The sequence below is a fragment of the Crocuta crocuta genome, unplaced genomic scaffold, assembly GCF_008692635.1.
Source record: "Crocuta crocuta isolate KB4526 unplaced genomic scaffold, BGI_CrCroc_1.0 scaffold248, whole genome shotgun sequence".
Taxonomy (NCBI): domain Eukaryota; kingdom Metazoa; phylum Chordata; class Mammalia; order Carnivora; family Hyaenidae; genus Crocuta; species Crocuta crocuta.
In genome coordinates this window covers 5,031,152-5,051,046 of record NW_027532409.1, presented here as the reverse complement: position 1 = coordinate 5,051,046, position 19,895 = coordinate 5,031,152, and the positions used below count along the sequence as shown (strand labels likewise).

The 19,895-nt window shown below is 43.7% G+C and overlaps 1 protein-coding gene across 1 annotated transcript in view; it reads left to right on the top strand.

Annotated features, from left to right (window-relative positions):
• The window catches only part of CTNNBL1 (catenin beta like 1), a 161,039-nt gene that overhangs the window by 34,439 nt on the left and 106,705 nt on the right, over window positions 1-19,895 (top strand). The window contains exons 3-5 of the mRNA XM_077778830.1: window positions 1,260-1,366; window positions 9,934-10,075; window positions 19,607-19,702. Coding sequence (XP_077634956.1) covers window positions 1,260-1,366; window positions 9,934-10,075; window positions 19,607-19,702 — 345 coding nt within the window. The remainder of the gene's footprint in view (window positions 1-1,259; window positions 1,367-9,933; window positions 10,076-19,606; window positions 19,703-19,895) is intronic.

Genomic DNA, 19,895 nt, shown 5'->3' with positions numbered 1-19,895 from the left:
TTAAAACCCAATATATGAAAATAGACATTTAACAAAATAATATCTAACATCTTAAAGTACTTACACAATTATGACTCAGTGATTTCCAAAAGGATACGTTTCCAGCTTTAAAAAAAATTTTTTTTTGAATGTGTATTTACTTTTGGGGGAGAGAGAGAAAACACACAGGGGAGGGGCAGAGATAGGAAGAAAGAGAGAGAATCCCAAGCAGGCTCTGCACTATCAGTGCAGCACCCTGTGTGGGGCTCAAACTCACGAACCGAGAGATGACCTGAACTGAAATCAAGAGTCAGCCGCTCAACCAACTGAGCCACCCAGATGCCCCTCTGGCTCTGTTAATAGCATTTTCTTTATTGCTTTTAGGGGTGAGTTGTGGTCACTGACCCCAGAGCTGCGAAGCCAGCAGTTCGGAGGGTGTCAGAGAGGAGAGTGCTCTGTAGCATGTGACTGGAACCTCAACAAGAAACTGAGGAGCAAACATTCCTGAAACTGTACTAGACTTTTTTGGGGAAAATGATTCCGTTTTCAAAAATTCATTTTATTTACCTTTGTAGTTATTATTCGAGTGTTTGAAATAAGAAAACTGTATGGTCTACTAGTTTTTTATGCTTCCCCTGAGTGAGGTTATTAAATTCTTGCTGCTGTATCAGGCCTGCAAGTGCCTCTCTGATTTCTTCAGCAGCCAGTAAGGAGGGTCCAGAAACCGTGATGTGTAGGAGATGCAGAGCAGGGACCTTTGCCTGTCAACAGCCATTCTTAGGCTGTGGGCTGTACCAAACCAGGCGATTTGGCCTGTGGACTGGAGTTTGCCCATCCCTGCTGTGCGGAAAAGATTGAGGTCCACTGCCACTGACTCAGGGTTTGACCTTGAACAAGTTCTTTTAAACCGCCGAGTGTTCTCTTTATGGCAGAATGGCAGAGGAGAAGGATAGGTAAATATTAAATAAAACTATCTAATATTGTTGCTTATTCCATGCCATGTGCTATGCTCAAGAAATTATTCATTGAATAGGTTAGTCTTTAAAACCTTCAACTGAGCTTCCTGAGCTAGATGTGAGACACACAGAGTGATACAAAGTAGCGTGTGATCGAGACCCTTAACCTTCCTTCCAGGCAGGGAGAGGAAGTGTGTACTGTATGTTTGATCCAGAAAGGTGAGTGGCAGAATGGCATGTGAGAGCCATGGAAAAGAAGCAGGGATTAGTCAATCAGAAATCCCTTTGGACCGAAATTGTTGCCCTTTGTTTCTTTTATACCAGGAGGAACCACTGGATGAAAGCTCAGTGAAGAAAATGATCCTTACATTTGAAAAAAGATCATACAAAAACCAAGAGTTGCGGATCAAGTTTCCAGACAACCCAGAGAAGTATGGCTCTGTTTTGGTGACACCCTTTTTCCTGCTACGGGTTGTTTGCTTTTCCTTTCTTTTGCCTGCTTGGCTTTTTGTGATTTGTGCCAGGTGTCCCAGGACACATGTTTGGGAGGTCACTGGACAGACTCTTAGGGCTCGGGGTCCATGGTACTGGAGGGCACGCAGTGGTTACCAGCAGCAAGGAAAGGCATACCAGGCAGTGTGGAGAATGCACGTGTAGGCTCCCCATGTTTTCTCTCCAAGCAGGTTATGTGCAGACATGTCTCTTTCTCCCAGCAGTGAAAGACATCAGCCTGTGTGCGCTGCTTCTGTCCAGGGAAGTCCGTTTGAGACTTAGAGTCCAGGATATTTATTGTGAACAGGGTACGGAGGACTTTGTCAGCAATGACTCCAAACCCTACGCTCCCAGAAGGGAAGCCGACATTCAGTGCTCCGGGTGGACAAAACACCCTTATCACTTAGGGAACCTTTCAAAAGCCAAGTTCCCAGATACCAGCCCAGGACTAGACTCTTCTAAAGAGCAGTCCTGTCCTGTTAACTCTTTTCTGCATTGTTCTTCTCAGGGTGCGAAGAAGACTGCTTATGCCTGTCATTAGTGATCGCTTTACTGTTGAGAAAATGTCAAAGGCTTTGGGGTTAGACAGATACAGGTGTGACTCCCACATGACCTTGAATAAGTCTCTTCTCCTTTCTTAGCCTCAGGTGTCTCATCTGTAGAAAGAAATAATACCTCCTTCTCAGGGTCGTTGTGCAGACTCAGTGACAATAATGGCAAGTGTCTAGCTCAGTGCCTGGCACACCGTAAGTGCTCATCATGTGATCGCTCATGTGACTGTTTACTGTGTACTGTGAAGTGCTTTAAGGAGGAATCTGATGCCTCTCAGGTCATCTGGACAAGTAGTAACATGGAAAGATCTCCTGTTATATGACCAAGAAAATCAAGGTGTGGAATATGTACAGTATGATTTAGGTAGGGAAAAAATGAATTCTAACTAAAGGGATTTTCATATTTATACAGATTTTAATGTTCTGAATCTCTCTTCCCTCCCTGTCTTTCTGCCTCCCAGGACATAGACTTTTAATGAATCTTAATAGGCCCAAGGCCCCTAGGCAATTAAGAGTTGAATAGTACAGTCTTTGTACTCAAGTTTATAGGTTACTAGGGAGACTGACTATAAACGCAGGGTAGAAGGAAATATACTTTAAAAGAGATACAAGCCGAGTGCTTTGGGGACATAAAGAAAGAAAGGGAATACCAAGTTGGGGGCTGTTGAGGGCTTCACAGAAGAGGTGGTATTTGAGCTGGGCCTTGAAGAATGAGTTTTACTTTCATTGGCAGAAAGGAATGTGGAAAGGCCTGCCTTCATTAGCATGAACAAGAAAGGCGCAGAGGTAGCAGAGGGCACCTAGTCCTCCCTACGGCCTAGTGAGGCTAACACCCTATGCCCTGTAGACGAACGAGGAGGTACAGAGTGGAGAGGTGAGTCCGCACCCAGGCCACAGCCCTCTTTGACAGGAGGGGTGGCTAGATCCAAGCTCAGCCTTCCCAGCACTGGGTCCTGTCAGGTCGTGTGCTGACCTCCACCGCGCGGCAGCATCTGTCATACCGCACTCTGCGCGTGCGTTCCATTATACAGGCAACATGCACGCAGATTGTCGCTATAAAACACAGCAACCGTGCATAAGAAGAGTAAAAGTGGAAGTTCTCCTTCACTGCACTGACCTTCTTTCCATTCCGCTACCCAGCAATGGTCTCTGTGAGGATCTTTTTAGATTGTTTTCTGTTCACATATTTACATATGTAATTTTTTCCCTGCTTAAATCACACTGTACTTATTTTGAACCTGTCCGCCCAGATGTATGCTTCTGGTCAGTGGAGAGCAGTGAGTTTCCATGGGTCGCATTCACCACATCTTAGGTGCCACAGATGCTCCAGGGTTAAGGTCTATATGACGGTTTTAAGAAAAATGTTATTTTCTTTAAAAACAACAGCAACAACAATGGTGTTCTCCATTCAGACAAACGTATATGCTATTTTTAGTTTTTAAGTCACAACTTTTGAACTTTTTTTTTCAGGTCCAAACACAGGAAACTACATTGTGTTCTAACCTTGAGTTCTTGAATTCTTGCTGGTGCCGTGTCTTTTATAATTCTCTAGACCAGCAAGGTGCAATTAAGATGAAAATTGCTAGCGCATATTTGAATGAAACTTTCCGGTTGAGATCAGAAACGTTCACATTCATTTTCCCATGTATGCAATTGTCATTTTGATTGCATGCCCCAAAATGCCTCTCTTCATTTGGCCACATTTCAGATTCAGTTGACAGTTCTTCTGCAGCCTCTGCTGTACGCTGGGTGAGCACTCTCCCAGGCGTCACGTTGAGCAGAGCATGCTGCTTCGCTAGTAAGTCCTCACTACCCTTCTCTTCGTATGGGCAGAATTACTTAGTTTGATGGTTCTCAAAGTTGTTAGTCTCAGGACCCCTTCACACTCTTAGATCATTGAGCACCCCAAAGTGCTGATCTTAGGAAATTTTAGAGTATACAAGTGCACATTTCATCAGCCATCAGGGCAGTGATGGCGGCATGTATGTGCTGCCGTCTGGAAAACTCCACCATACACTCTTGAGAAAATGAGAGAGAAAAAGGCAAATAATGTTTTGGGTTTACTGTAAAAATAGTTTTGATCCATCTAGACTCCTGGAGGGATCTCCAGCCACCTCCTACACCGCCCCCCAAAGCCCCCTGACCACACTTTGAGAATTGCCGACTCATTGGGGTGGAAGAAACATTATGCTCCCTGTGCATCAATAGCTGGTTTTATGATTGCAGGAGGACTCATTGGTTTCTGGTGCTTTTCTGGTATTTTTTTTTTTTTTTTTTTTTACTTTGCTGGTCATTTGCTAATGTTCACTCTTGTGATTGAAGGAGAATGTCCTGCTGGTCTGAAGCAAATGTACGCGGGCAGACTAGCAGAATATTCTTCACACCAGATGGAATCGATGACCCCGTCTCAGCCTGGGTTACTGTTTTTATATGTTCCTCTGTTGCTTTCCATTGACCTCTAACTTGATCCTTTCTTCCAGCTGTGAGTCAACTGTTCTAAAGGAATACCTAATCCCTAGACAGTCAGTCCTCTACAGATACTGTAGTGTGTGCCTCCAATGAGTAGGCTTATTCCTGGTCAGCAAAGAGAGAACAACATTTTCTTTGTTACAGCAGAGCAGACTTGAGGGTGCCTAGACTTACTGAGCATCTGCTATGTGCCAACTGTCGTTACTCATATTATAGTTATTATCTCTTTTAATCCTCACTATAATTCAGCTAGGAAGTTTAAGGGAGTTGTAGTTTAGAGATAGGCTAGCTGATACTCTCCGCCTCCCTAAACCAGATAGCTTTGGGTCCTGTGCTCTGCGTCCCAGTGACAGTTTTCTTGGTCAGCACTGGAGATCCTTAAAAGGAATTGCACTGTAAGGGTTGTTAAATCTGTGGCAAACCAGCAGCTCCACGAGGAGAGCCGCTGGGGTTGTCTTGTTGTTTGTTACATCCTCCGTCCCCAGCAGTGACTGGCACCTAGTATGTGCCCTACACGTACTTGTTGACCCACTGCTCTTGGTTACACATCCTATAGAGAGGGGGCCGGGGGTGTGGCCCAGGTCAGTCTCACTCCCAAGTCCAGGCGTTTCCCACTCCAGGTCATTACTTAAGTAACACTGGACCCCAGTGATATTTCTGCGATGTTTTGCTGCTCACAGTTGCCTTTTTGCTTGTTTTGTGTGTTTTGTTTTGATAATTTTATGACTTTCTAAACTTAAAAATTTTGAGTTTAAATAGCTGGGGAGGTGCCTTGGTGGCTCAGTTAAGCGTCTGACTTTGGCTCAGATCATGATCTCATGGCTTGTGAGTTCGAGCCCCGTCTTGGGCTCCATGCTGACAGGGCAGAGCTGCTTGGGATTCTCTCCTCTCTGTCTCTCTGTTTCTCTTTATCTCTCAAAAATACATACACTTAAAAAAAAAAGTCTTGCATTATAGCTTAAAAAAAAAAAAAAAAGACAACCACTGCATAGTTGGAAGAATTTCCAGGTTGGAAGGGACTGAAAGGTACAATCCATTCTCCCTTCTTCTTGATTTTTTTTTCATATCACTCTTTATTAATTACCCCCAGTGACAAGGATCTAACTTTACAAAGAAACCTGTTTCATCATTTGGCAACTGTGACTCCTAAGACTTCAACTGGGAGTGAAAAAGAATTTCAGCACATTCTCTTATAAGAGGATGTCTCGACTCCTCACAGTCTCAGCTGCTGCTTGGATTAGTTTCCATAGCCCTCCTAAAGAAAGTATGGTTCCTGTAAGAGATGTCATCTGAGCCGCATGGAAACTCTTACCGTATCTTCTCTGAGGCAGGCCGAAACCACAGCAGCGTTATGACAGCCACTTTCCTCCACTCCTTCCTTGGCCGGGCACCTGCCAGATTCCTGTAGTGGAGCAGGGAGTGTGCCCGGTGCTGGGCATCCAGAGATGAAGGAGAAGGAGTTTCTGTCCCAGCAGGACTCTCTCGGTCTGATTTGTGTCGCGGTTACAGTGAACTAAAACCATCAAGTCCTTTCTCCACGTGTGCTCTTACTAAGCTGTATCTTTCTCACTCTGTGCATCTGCCCTGACTTTGTGGTTCGGTGTGGTGTTCCCTGTGGATCCCAGGTGATTTTCCTCCTGTGAGATTTGGCCTGTCTTTACTGCCTGTTAGGAACTTTCTGAATTGGTTCTGTTGTCTGCTGTGTTCATTGTCTCTCTAAGCCTTGTGTTACATGACATTTGTTAAGTTTGTTGTTTCTGTACCTTCACCACCAAGTTCTTCATCAAAAACAAGCCTAAGGATGGAACGGAGCCCTGCAGGTTACCACCAGACACTTGTCTCCGGGCTGACATTCATTCATTGATTATCTCCCAGGTCCCCTAATCATTTCCTTGTACTCAATGTGATGTTTTAGTGCCCTTGCCAGCTCTTCCTGGTAAAAATCTTGTGTCACCTTACTCCTTACACATTAGATTTTTTAAAAGTACTCCTGTAAGGCATATAAGCCTTTGAGATTTGCTGAGCCTTTTAGGTTCAGAGATAAGCCAGACCTACTGCCTGATACCTGAATTCTCTACCAACCCTTCTGAGTCCTGATTCTGATCTGGCTTCCACACGTTAGGTGATAGGGAACCTGGTGATCTAAAAGGTAATCTGTTTGTAAGCGTAGTGGAAGGAACCTTAAAAAAAGTGGTTTGGGGGAGAATCTTGAGAGAAGTACTTTTGAAATTGGAATAATAAGCAGGTGAGGATAGACAAGAAAATACTGGAAAAGAAGCAAAACAGAATATTTTGCTGTAATGGAGACAAAATATACTGTAATAATGTGGAAGTGTGGTCCTGGCTCAGAGATTTGTAAACCAATCACTGAGATGGAGTGAAAAGCCCATGAAAAGGTTAGCATACACATTAAAATTTAGTGTATGATAAAAGTGGCATTTCTTCACATCTGTGGAAAAAGGATAGATTATGGTGTTGGGACAATTGGCCAGACATTAGCAGTAGATAAAGTTAGATCTTTGCCCCAGGTTCATATGCTAAAGTATATCTCAGAATCATATACTCCTCAACATTTAAATGTGTATAAACATAAAAGTAGTATATCATAAAATACATTAGATCTTAGCATGGGAAAAAACCTTCCTCAGGATACGTGTAAAATAGAGTTCATAAAAAGATTTGATGATTTAGACTTTTAAAAACTTTTTAATTTTTTTTAATGTTTATTTTTGAGAGAGAGAGAGAGAGAGCATAGGCTGGGGAGGGGCAGAAAGAGGGAGACACAGAATCGGAAGCAGGCTCCAGGCTCTGAGCTGTCAACACAGAGCCTGACGTGGGGCTCAAACTCCCAAACCACGAGTTCATGACTTGAGCTGAAGTCGGATGCTTCACTGGCCAAGCCACCCAGGTGCCCCTAAAAACTTTGATGTTAAAAAGCACAATGTGCAAATTAAAGGCAGATATCTTTTACTTGTTTATTTATTTATTTATTTATTTATTTTTTGCAACATGTAACAGAGGTTCATTTCTTTAATATAGAATGCTTACAAATCGATCAATGAGTATCTGATATAAAAATGATCAAAGAAGAAATACAACTAGTAAACATTAACACATTTTTAACTATTTTAGTATCAGAAATGCAAAATAAAAAATAAGTTATATTTCTCATCTCAAATTGTAGGAGATTTTAAATCCGATACTCATTTTGAGGAGGGTGGGGGGACCAGGCACTTGACATACTGTCAGTACCTTTCCAGCAGGCTGTAGCAAACTCTTACATTATGCATACTCTTGGACTGGGCACCTTCCTGGGAGTTTATCCTAACACAATAATTATGAATGCATGCCATCTTTGTGTCATTTGTTGTAAGGGAGAAGATTGGAAATGATCTGAATGTCTGGCAAAGGGGGTTGGTAAAATAAATTTTGATAGATCCATACAAGGGAATACCAGGTAGCTTTTTCTAAAAGGTATTACTTAGAATAAGGATTTCAGATGGCTTCATCCCCTACACCCACACGGGGATGGATTGCTGGTCTCTTTTTGGAGCGCTATGTTGAGAAGGATTCTAAAGCCATGTCTGGCTGGGCTCAGAGAGGGATTTGCCGTGGGAGAAGTACTGACAGCGTCAGATACTGGCTTTCCTGGTGCAGAAGAATGTTTAATGATAAGGGAGAATGTTCAGCCTGTGTTAACAACAACAGCGAAAATTGAATATAGAACCATATACTATGTAGGCTACTTTTGGGGAAGAAGAGGCTAGGAGTTAAGAAAAATTACTTAAACCTACAGAGTGTTAGCAGTGGTTATTTCTGGTCAGTGAGATAATGGGTGGTTTCTGTCACTTTCTGAAGGCTTGTCTTTCTTTTCCCAGTTTTTTTTATAAAAAGTATTTTATAATTGGGAAAAAATATATAAATGTTATGATTAAAAATAGTAATGGGAAAAAAATGGTAGCGGATTTTGTCTGAAATACAAGCATGTTTTAAAGAACTGTAGGCTCCAGATTTTGTTCCTTACAGAATCCAGATTTCTGGAGAGGTGGCATGTGCCCAGCCCCTCGGGCATCTGAATGAGGCAGGTATGACTTCAAAAGTCCCTGCTTCTGTTCCTTCTCTTTATGGCCTTAGTTTAATTAAGCAGGCATCGGTAGATATATAGAGACAACAGATGTAATTCTAGAAGGGAAGATAGACATATTATATTAATAATAGTAGTAACTGGAAAAGAAGAAATGAGCAAACATATAGTGCTTTTTATATGCCAGACATTTTTTCTTAAGTGTTAAAAATTTTTTTTAATGTTTATTTATTTTTGAGAGAGAGAGCAAGAGAGACAGAGTGCGAGCCAGGGAGGGGCAAAGAGAGAGGGAGACACAGAATGAGAAGCAGGCTCCAGGCTCTGAGCTGTCAGCACAGAGCCCGACGCAGGGCTTGAACCCACGGACTGTGAGATCATGACCTGAGACAGAGTCAGACGCTTAACTAACTGAGCCACCCAGGTGCCCCTTAAGTGTTTTATATGTACTTATTCACTTACTTTTTACAGGGACCCTATGAGATAGGTAGCTATCGTCTTATTTACACGTGAGAAACTGAGGCACAGAGAAGTGAAGTAAGTGGCTAAATCAGGCTCAGACCCAGGCAGCCTGACCCCAGAGTCTAGAGCTGCTGCCCCTCCATCACTCTCAGTCAGGTGTTGTTCAGTTGCTTTACACGGATTGGCTTCCTTCCTCCTCGGAACAAACCTTCCTGTCTTGTTCATCAAAGGCTTAGTGGACATTTTGTATATGTCAAACACTGGGGGAGGGCAGGGAGAGGCGAGTGCAGAAGAGTTTTGTTCTTAGTGCCTGGGCATAGGTTTGTGGAAAGGTTCAAGTGTGAAAATGTGAATGGAGTATTGTGCTATGTAAGGTGTGGTGGTGATTACAGGGTGCCAGAGACTGGATCTGCTTTACTCTGGGATCTGCCCTCTAATCAGTGTACTGAAGGCGGGGCTTTGGAGGAAGGGAGGGTAGTTTTGGATAGACGCAGAATCTCAGTATTTTCCTTCGAGTGAGGGGAATAATTGGCCCTTGATCTGAAGCGGCCGGTAAGAGAAACTTCTGCTGGATGAAAGGGATAACCATGCCAGAGCAGCACAGTGGATGGCCACATCAAGTGGTAATGGTAGCTCACCCACAGGACCGCTGGGCGGGTCATTCGATGCTGCAGAATATGCTTCAGGAGCCTTTAGTCTAAAAGGCAACTTGTGACCACAAGAATAAAGGGAGCCCTATAATGAGATCTGAATCCAAGATTGATTTTTGTAATGAGGAAATCGATTTCTCAAGGAAATTGTGTGACAGTGTGATGTTTGGATGAGTGTACTTCCTGGTTGGTCTGTTGTAGACGCTTTGACAGATTGTCTCTGTCTGGATTATGTTGTTGTTTGGTCCTCAGTGCTTCCCTTTCACTGATGCTGTCTTGTTTTTCTCTCCTAGGTTTATGGAATCCGAGCTGGACCTAAATGACATCATTCAGGAGATGCACGTGGTGGCTACTATGCCAGACCTATACCACTTGCTGGTGGAGCTGAATGCCGTGCAGTCTCTTCTAGGGCTACTTGGACACGATAATACAGATATCCTTTCCGATCTGTCCTCAGTATGAAGGCGCACACGGTGGGGGAACGCTGTTTACTCTCTCCTCCTGTCTGCCTTTGCTGATGTCTACTGTCATGTCTGGTGTTCTGTTTCCATTCTGATTATCTCCGGTCCTGTAACACACGCTGCTCTTTACTCATTTGAAAACCTGTTGTTTTTTTTTTTTTTTTTTCATCTATGAATAATTCTTGGGCAGTCCTTAATTGTCCTGTTGTCTCTTACTAGTGCTGGGATCCATCATGATATATCTGTTCATACCTTAATAACATTAATTTCTCAGGATCTTGATTTCCAGGCCCATGACAGTGGCAAGGCCAGATAGGATTTGAATCTGTCAATCTCGACACCACTTTGCTAACAGACGGCCCAGTGGAGTTGAGATAATAGGAGGCAGTGAACCACGGTAGGAAGCACATTGGAATGTTCAGGAAGACAGGGATTTTCACCTCTTTTGTCCACTGCTGCATTCCCTATTCCTTAAAATAAGGCTCAGTGCACAGAAACACTTACTATTTGCTGAATGAGTATTAGACCTAAACAGATGATCTTGGTTGGGCCCCCAGCTTCATTTCTTGTGTGAAATTTGATGCCCCTCCAGCCCTCACTATTGTCACATCTGCAGAAGTGGAGTTAATAACTTTTGCCTTTCAGTGTTACCGAGAGCATTAAAGGAGATGATGGTGAAGGCTAAGCAATTTCCGATACACAGTAGGCACTTAATAGATGTTACTTTTAACTGAATCTGAACTGTGACTTCCAAAACCATTTTATACTTTGTCTTTGCTCTCAGATGTGCATCAGCTTTCTGCAGACGGTTTTTGATGTGCCTGTGGTCGGGGATATGTTCATTAAAGTAAATTCTCTTCCAATAGTTGTTCTGTTTGAATCCAGATTTCCGAAGGAACGAGACAAATGTAGTTAGTCTGCCTGAGTGATATTCACGGGGAATCTTCTGCTGCTTCATGTTATTTTCATCTTTCTGGTAATCTCTCTCCTGAGAGCATGTCTGACTAGGTTCTTTCCTGCCTGATATTTCTCGTAGAAATAAATCAGGGAATAATTTTAATGCAGACTTCTTGAAGGGTGATCTTAAGCCATTTCTGATACTTCATGTAGTGTTTGAGACTATTAAGAATCACTCTGTGAGTCCCTGGATTGATGAGTGGGTTCCCCAGGGTTTCCTGCTGGGTCATGGGCTGTACGAGAACCCTTGTCAATTAGCTCATTTCTGGGTGAGCTCAGTATAGGGTCTCATGAAGTCATTCAGTAGACATGCGTTGAGTGCTTTATTATGTACCAGGCACAGTACTAGACTCCGAGGAACCGTGGACTGGATTCTCAAGCAGCATCAGTCAAGAAACACATTATTTGGCTATCTACTACCTGATCAGTCCTATTCAAATGCTAACTAGTCCTCACAGTGTTGGTAAGGTGTTGGTGAGGGAGCATTCTGGTTGTGACTTCACATCTTAATTCACCTACAGAATGGTAGATTTTCTGAATCCAAACAGACCTTAGAGATGACTTAGCCCAGTGCCGCCTTCATTTCTTTAGTGATGAATCTGAGGCCCAAATGTTGGACGGCTACCCGTTGAGGCTGAGACTGGTGCTCTAGGCCCCTGATGCCTGGCCCAGTGCCCTCTCCAGCGCCCTGAGTCCTCTCCCCATATGACCTGCCACGTCGCTGACGGCCTCGCCCAGTCATCTGCTCCCTGGTGCCTTCACACACGCAGCACTAAGTCTGTCTCTGCAGACACGGCCCTCGTTCTTCTTTCTCTCCCTAGCTCCAAGTAATAGTAGCAGCCTTCCGAGATGCTGATTCACCAGCCGGGTTCCTGCTGGGGAGAAGACTGACACGAGAAGTGCTGTTTGACATCGGCATGCTTGCGGAAGGCAAGGGCACAGATGTTCCGAGTTGTTAAGTTCTGGTCTTTAAAAAGGAAAAAAAACAAGTCCCCCCCATAATAACTTTGACAGATTGCCATTTCCCTCCTGTTTTCTTGAGAGCTAAACTGCGTTTTTTTCCCTTCCCCTCTAGTGTGCCAACCTTCACCCTACTGCCCTAATGATATTTTTTTAAATCTGATTTTTAATTATGCCCTACTTCAAATTTAAAGCGCATTTCAAATTTTTTTAATTACCTAATTTTAATTAGCTGAAGCAATTAGGGGAAATGTCATCCTCCTCAAAGTACAGTTTTTCTTGAAAGTGGATTCAGTAAAGGGTAGGCCCTCTTGACTTGTAACTGACACATCCTCTCCCCTTTTGGGACGTGGGTGTCCCCATAGCATTGCACTCTGCGTCTTGTCTTATCTGCGATCTAGAATGGAGATTTTTCATCAGGGGACCCTTGTTAACAATTTACTGTTGTCCAGTTGTAACTGCCCGAAACACCTTACCGTGAATGAACAATTTCATGGCAGTCATGACTTAGATTTTTCATTGTTTTTAACTCTTCATTTATCAACCAGGACCATACGTGGCTGGTCATGCTCCCCGCAAGCTCAGGTCACTTTTCCCTTTGTCCTTCTCCAAGAAAACATAAACTATAGGGGTTTTAATTGGCTCAGAGGCTGGTTTGTTGTCACCTTAAGAGGCAGGGGATGCCAGAAAACAGCTTGTGCCTCGTCCTTTCAACCGTGAGAGAGGCAGCTTCCGAGTTTATTCTGGCGCTCCGCATCAGTGCTGCTTCTGAGGGCTTGTCAGTGCTTCTGGGTCCCTGGCTCCCCCCTGTGAGGCTGCGGAAAATTCTGGTCTGTGAAGAGCACCTCTGGGGGCGAGGGGCTGAGAGGCGGGACACACCCCTCACACAGCTTTGTGGAGAGTCGGGGAATGTGTTGGAAGGGAACACCAGGTAGGATCCAACGGCTGCCGCTGCCTTTTAGAATTACTGCCTTTTCCTTTGAAGTAAGTCATTTCAGTATGTTTAGAACCCCTTTTTTTGTGAACCTTTTGGAGTGTTTCTATAGAATCATAAAATCAAAGGGGCATTTAAAGATACTTTCTTAAGGTACTGCAAAACAGTTTTTGTGGCCCAGTGTAAGCCATACTTCCTCATTTTGCCTAAAGGAACCAGGAAGAATGAAACAAGGGGAAGATAAAAACCCCAGATGGTGGCTCATCACCCCTTTTACCACCACCAACAAAAAACTAAATCACCACGGCCCCACATCCATAAATTTCCTATTGTCATGTGTCATTAGCTGTGTTCTCAACTTGAGTGACAACTCAGTGCTGTCCTTTCTAAAGCCCTTATGGTAGATCACGCTGGCTGTTACTGGGTCTCTCCTTTTTGTGCTAAGCCCTGTTGGGTGCTATTGGGGAAACAAGAAATAATAACTCCAGTCGATAACAAAAACACCTACTCACTTACAAGTTACTTACTATGCATGGTAAGTGCCCTTGGAGGATTATGCTCGGGAAATGCATTGGAGTTCTGAGGTGTGAGTCATTTCTGGCTTGGGGGTGATTAGGGAATTGGGTATTGGAGATGGGTAAGCTTTTGACAGATGTGGAGATTAGAGCGTGTTTCACGTTTATTTTCATGGTCCTGTACCTTGGCAGTGGAAATTGCCATTCCTCACATGCTGGGAGTGGACGTGCTCATGTAGTCACTAGAAACTTACCAGGGTGTCAGGCTCATGACTTCCCTCTTCTCCTCCTCCCCTCCCCCCAACACGACTACTACTTCCCTGGTAAGTGCTCTGTTCTTTAATACGTGTATATATATATATAGAGAGAGAGAGAGTAAACCACGTTTATTCAAAGTCTGCTTTTTCTCCACCTGTTTGTGATTCAGAAAAATACGGTCTCATTGTAATGTTGACCTCAGGCATTATTACAGTGAGTTGCATGCTAATATGCAGGAAGGGAGAGACTTGTTAGTTATTGAGGAGATCCTTGGTGCTGATGGGACAGCTTTTTTTTTGGTCTGGGGTAATTTTACGGAGTGGTTGTTAGCACTATTCTTTCCTAAATTACTGCTTAGTTTTTGTAGACTCTAGAAAGCAGGAAGACCTGGAAAGTTATCTTGTTGGATTTTGTGAGGAATTACTGTGGGAACTGGAAACTAAAGAGCAGACAGAGTTTTTTTTAGACCAGCGGGGATCAATTGAATTTGAGCAGTTTGGGTCTGAGAAAGCCAAAGTAGCACAAACTGACTGCAACACACCATATTATCCCCAAGGGTGTGTGCAGCAGTCAGGGGGGGCTGTGTGCTAGGGCCCCCGTGTTAATGAGCAGGAATAGGGCTGGGAAGGGTTTGAGCCTCTTTGGGCTTTCTTCTAATTGGACTGGGAGGGAGTCGGCTGCTGCTCGAGTGCCTTTCTGCAAGCGCTGTCTAACAAGACGTGCATATCTTGAGCTGTTGTTTTGCTGGGAGCTATTCTCATCTTGATATTTCCAGAATCAAAACTGCACTGAAAGGAAGGTACTGACATTGTCTGATAATCTGCACTGATCAGCCTCCCATTGTTTGGAGTCACTTAAATATGTGCCAAAGAAAGTCAGGTTAGGTGAGAAGTGCCGAAGTGGCAATCTAGGAAAAGGACCTCTCAGTGTAACTTTTGATCTTGTTTATGAGTTTTAGGTGAATTCCTTGCCCCTGAACGACGTGGGTGGTGGTAGCCTGCTTTGGGCATCTCCCCTGTGGCATAATAGTGCCCATTAGTATTTAGCAGGTCCTACTGCATCTTGAATGAGCACATTTTCTCCCTCATATTAGTTTGATCTAGGATTGGGAGAAAATTAAGAGTCCAGATTTATTCTAGGTCGTTCTGTGCCAACTGTTTTAAAAGGAGAGAAAGGTGATTTTGTCTGTGTTTTGAAATTCATCTGCATTAATTGAGCCATATTTCACTGTCCTAGTCTAGGAATAGAAGAAAAAAATTTTTTTTAATAAAAACCCACATTTGTTCCATTACATCAGTTATATACTCTGAATCTATACTGTCCTGGTTCGTTTTTCTTAAGGAGTCCTTTTTGATATGACTTTTTAAAAAAAGCCATCTGCTTACTACCATCTTGTTCTTATCTTTTTTTTTAAATAACTTCTCCTTATGGACCAATCTCATTGGAGATTAATGGGATTCATGCTCAGTTTCTGTACCAAAACTACATGGATCACACCAACAAAAACGGAAGTAGATACCCCTCTTTTTCCAAGAGCTGCGGTATTAGGGACCGTTTTGTGCCCAGCTGGTCTTCTCTCCTTCACCTCTTATTACTCTAGCTTATTGCCCCAGCAGTGGACAGGTGCAGAGGGAGTGTGTGGGGTGGCCTTTCTACTCGACATGACAAAATAGGCTATCAAAAACTGTGTTTTAGTAATTCACAGAGAGACAGGCTCTCTGTTTTCCTGTTATACTTGGACGGGAGAGCCTTTTACCTTGTGAAATGAAATTGTAACTACAGTGGAAAACCTATCACCCATGCCCAGAGTCGGCCTGTGAAGAAATGCTGGATGGGCGGCAGACCACATGCTGAATTTTCTCCTCCCAACCAAGAGTCTGCCTGTATATCTTTAGTTCCGGTTTTCATCCCATTTTCTGGTCTTCAGATGACCTCTGTCTTCCGGGTCATACCACATTTCCGTGGAGGTGATGTTTACAATTACGGACTCGTTACTGCCTTGCCGAAATGTTATTTGGTGAAAGTTAGGGATTTATGTAAAATCAGTGAGTGGTGGAATTGATAAGATGGTCACCAGACCTGGTAGCTGGTAACTAACTGGTTTCGTGTTTGACTTCTCAGCTGAGGTAGGAGAGAGTAGGCAGGGAAGTCCTACTGGAACATTTTTAGAAATGACTTTTCTTGGTAAAAGTTAGACGTTTATCCTGTCCTATATAAAACCACCACCATTGTCAACTTTTTTTTCCTTTTTTAAAAAGGTTCCTAGGTTTAACGTGACACATTTGTGAGCATGATATAAGACTAATCAAAGAAAAATACGATACCTGGCCCTCAAGACCCTAGAGGCTGAAAAAGGACTTGATCAATCTGAATGTAGCATCGCTGAAATATAAAGTTAGATCTTCCAACCCAGTGTGACCCAGAAAGGGGGACCATGCTGTCGTTAGCTTATATTTTAGATTTTAGAGCCTTCAGGGAAACGTGAAGGCAGCAGTGAGGGGTTTGGCCATTCTGTGAGAAGACTTGACTAATGGTCTTTATTATAAAACACTTTCATATTTTCTTAGTACTTTGATTTACCTGGCCTTCGATGTACATGCCCTTACTTGTTCCTTCTAGCTACTCAGAGAGATGGGCAGGGCAGAGACCATTTACCACCATTTTCTAGGCGAGGAAACTAAGCTGTAAGGAAATAAAGGGGCTTGAACGAGACTACGTGGCTAATGATAATTTGGGGGTAATTCAGTTCACTAAAGATGTGAAGCAAGGATGAATATGACATGACCCCTGACCTCATGTTTGCCCTGACTCTTTGTCTCTTGTTCTTTCATGCGTCCCCACCTGTGTCTTGGGAGGCTGTTGTTTAATTAACATCGTCACATACTAGTTAATAAATAGTTATGCATGGTGTTATTCAAGGGTTGTGATGATAGTACTTAACACATGCCTGATTTATATTTTCTATTTTGTTGGGTTTTTTTTTTTTTTGCCTGATTTCATATTCCTGGTTATAGACATCTGAATCTACAGTGGATGGATGGACGGATGGATGGATGAATAGATAGATAGATCAAATGTGATGCGTATTAAATAAGCATGTGAATAGATAGTACGATTTTTACGCCACAGATGTAAGAATTTTTCTAGAGAATATATTTGGGAGTTTCTTAGGTGAGGAGGATGAAGGGGAGTTTTCAACATCTTGTTTTTTCCTGAGACTTTTAATAATTTTTGGTGGAAATACATGACAGTTCTTTGTCTTTACAGTAGGATCAGTAGCTAGAATTTGCCTGAACTTAGCCCTGTTTAAACCTGGCGTTCATAATAACGCACAGGGGAATTATGAAGTGTCGTGGCAAAAACATCATTTTGGGAACCAGATGGACCTAACATTCTCCCTTACTGGCACAGTGACCTTTTAGCTAAGTTACTTAACCACTTGGAGCTTTAGCTTGCTTATCTGTAAAATGGGGATATCACACTTAACAATGCTGTTGTGAGAATTCGGTAGCACAGTGCTTAGCAAATGATGACTCTCAGACATGGTGGTTATTATGGTGGTGACCACTGCAGTCTTCACTCCTAACTCCTCCAGTCGGGTGGTGCTGGGCTTTCTAGGGGTTCATTTGGTAGCCAGTTTTTGCTTTTTAGAATTAATTCAGTTTGGGGTGCCTGGGTGGCTCAAGTTGGTTAAGCCTCTGACTTCAGCTCAGGTCATGATCTCCCAGTTCGTGGGTTTGAGCCCTGCATTGGGCTCTGTGCTGACAGCTCAGAGCCTGGAACCTGTTTCAGATTCTGTATCTCCCTCTCTCTCTCTGACCCTCCCCTGCTCATGCTCATGCGCTCTCTCTCTCTCTCTCTCTCTCTCTCAGAAATAAATAAAACTTAAAAAGAATTAATTCAGACGACTTCCATATTTTGGTTTACTGTATGTCAGGTATGATAAGGTGGTCTTCTGTGTCACCCGCTTTCTGGTTACTTTGTTAATGGAGACTAGACACATAAAGGAGTTTTGTCCAAAGACCTTTAAGCTCTGGCACATAGTAAGTTTTGTAGCACTCTGGTGTTTGGGGTAAATATCACTTTAAATTTTTTTTTTAATGTTTTATTTATTTCGGAGAGAGAGAGAGACAGCATGAGCAGGGGAGGGTCAGAGAGAGACGGAGATACAAAATCTGAAACAGGCTCCAGGCTCTGAGCTAGCTGTCAGCACAGAGCCCGACGCGAGGCTCAAACCCACGAACCATGAGATCATGACCTGAGCTGAAGTCGGAGGCTTAACTGACTGAGCCACCCAGGCGCCCCTAGGGTAAATATCACTTTCAAGAGTGAAAGAAGACACAGCTTACTTACTTATGCATGATGGTTGCCTGGTCCTTATTCGTGAATAAAACCAACCTTCCAATAGCTTTTCTTTCAGCAGAAGATGTTCATAAAATGCCTGGAATGTCAGTTGGCAGTTAGCAAGTCCTATCATTCTTGTTACTGTGACCTGTGTCTTTCCTTTTATTTTTTTCTTTCTAGTTCTAGTGAAACTGCCCTGCTTCTGACCTTGTGTTGCTCTAGACTCTTGTGTGTGGTGTCTTCTCCTCCAGACCTGGCTCCCTGCCCAACCCTCACCCTCCAGCTACCTGCTCATCCTGCCTTCCTTCTGCCCATCCCCGCGCCCGGCACTCAGTGCTTTAGTGCCCCCTGCACACAGCTGTTAGCTATTATTCTTCCAAAATACTATTTCCTTCATATAATTCTAGTTCTGACTTTCTCTCTTCTCTTCCTCTCTTCTGTCCTCCCCTCCCTCCCCTTTCTTCTCCCTTCATGGGCCTTTGTGTATTCCAGTCTCTGCTTTTACCCCTGTGCCTTTGCTTTCTGGCCCCTCTGCCCTCAACATTTTTAGTTACCTGTTTTCTGACCAGCCTTCTAGCAGAGCATTCCTGATTTCCAGGTTCCATTTGATGGCCCCCCTTTCAAGACATCTGTATTCCTCATTTGTTGCACGTTGGCAGTTGCCTGTGGTGTACAGTTTTTTAAATGTCTCTGATTATTGAACTTCCACTTTTTGTAGAGGAAGAAACTGAGGCCCAGAGTGGATCACAGATTTGCCTTTGTCACCATCGCAGTGCTTTCTTCTTCACAGAAATGCAGGTCGTCTCTGTATGTGTGTGAGAGAGTTTCCAGGGTGAGGGAAGGGAGACTTCCTTTATTTAGTTCTGCCTTCCAGTTTCCAGACATACCTCCTTTTTTCCCTCTTGCATGTTTCTCTCTTTCATGTGTATTTTCCTCCTTGTATTTTTGCCGTTGCTTTGTTTACTTCTCTTTGTTCTGCCTTTTATGTCCACTGCAGCACAGTGTTTGAGGGGAGGGAGCCCCAAGCGGGGGTGTGTGGCTCAGTCCAGCCTAAAGCCTTCCGTCTGCGTCTGAAACTGATGGTGCCATGGCCTGCTCTCTGCAGCCTCTTGGTAGATGCCACCCATCTCATCTCAGAAATCATTACTGCCTTCGAAGGTGAGCTGAACAGGGTAGTTCAGATTATACTGAGTTCCAAGAATTTAAATTGTGTGATAGGTTTAAGGGTGTTGGCCTCTTTCTCCCTGGAAAATCGACCTCCCAAGCAATCTATTTGAGATTTTGCAATTTGGGAAAATGAACCTATGGAGTACGTGAGCAGGGAGGCAGCGGAAGGAAAAAGACAGAGCTGGGTAACGGCATTTACTGAACACTCACTGTGGGTAGAACCTTGTTGAAGAGATGTTGAGAAACCCACCATGTATGAAAGGTGAATGGTGACAAAATGGTTGACAAGGAAACAGAAGGGAAGCAGGGATTTTCATAAATTGACACTAGGGTTTCAGTGTGTTCGTGGTGCCCTTAACGCTTTGCACATGTGTCCATAGCTGTGGTTGATTTGCTTCAGGAGCTAACAGACATCGACACCCTCCACGAGAGTGAAGAGGGAGCGGAAGTACTCATCGATGCTCTGGTGAGTCGCATGTCCGGCTGGGGTTCTGCAAGTGTCTGTAAGGTGTTGCTGTCCCCACCGTTGTCTCTGTGAGTGGCAGCCGGGGGGTGTGAGCTCGGTGGCCAGGCTGCACTGAGTGAGGAGGGTCTGAAAGTAGCAGTGCGGCCTATGGGTACTCAGTCCTGGGGAACTGTGTTAAGGAGGCTGCTAGGGG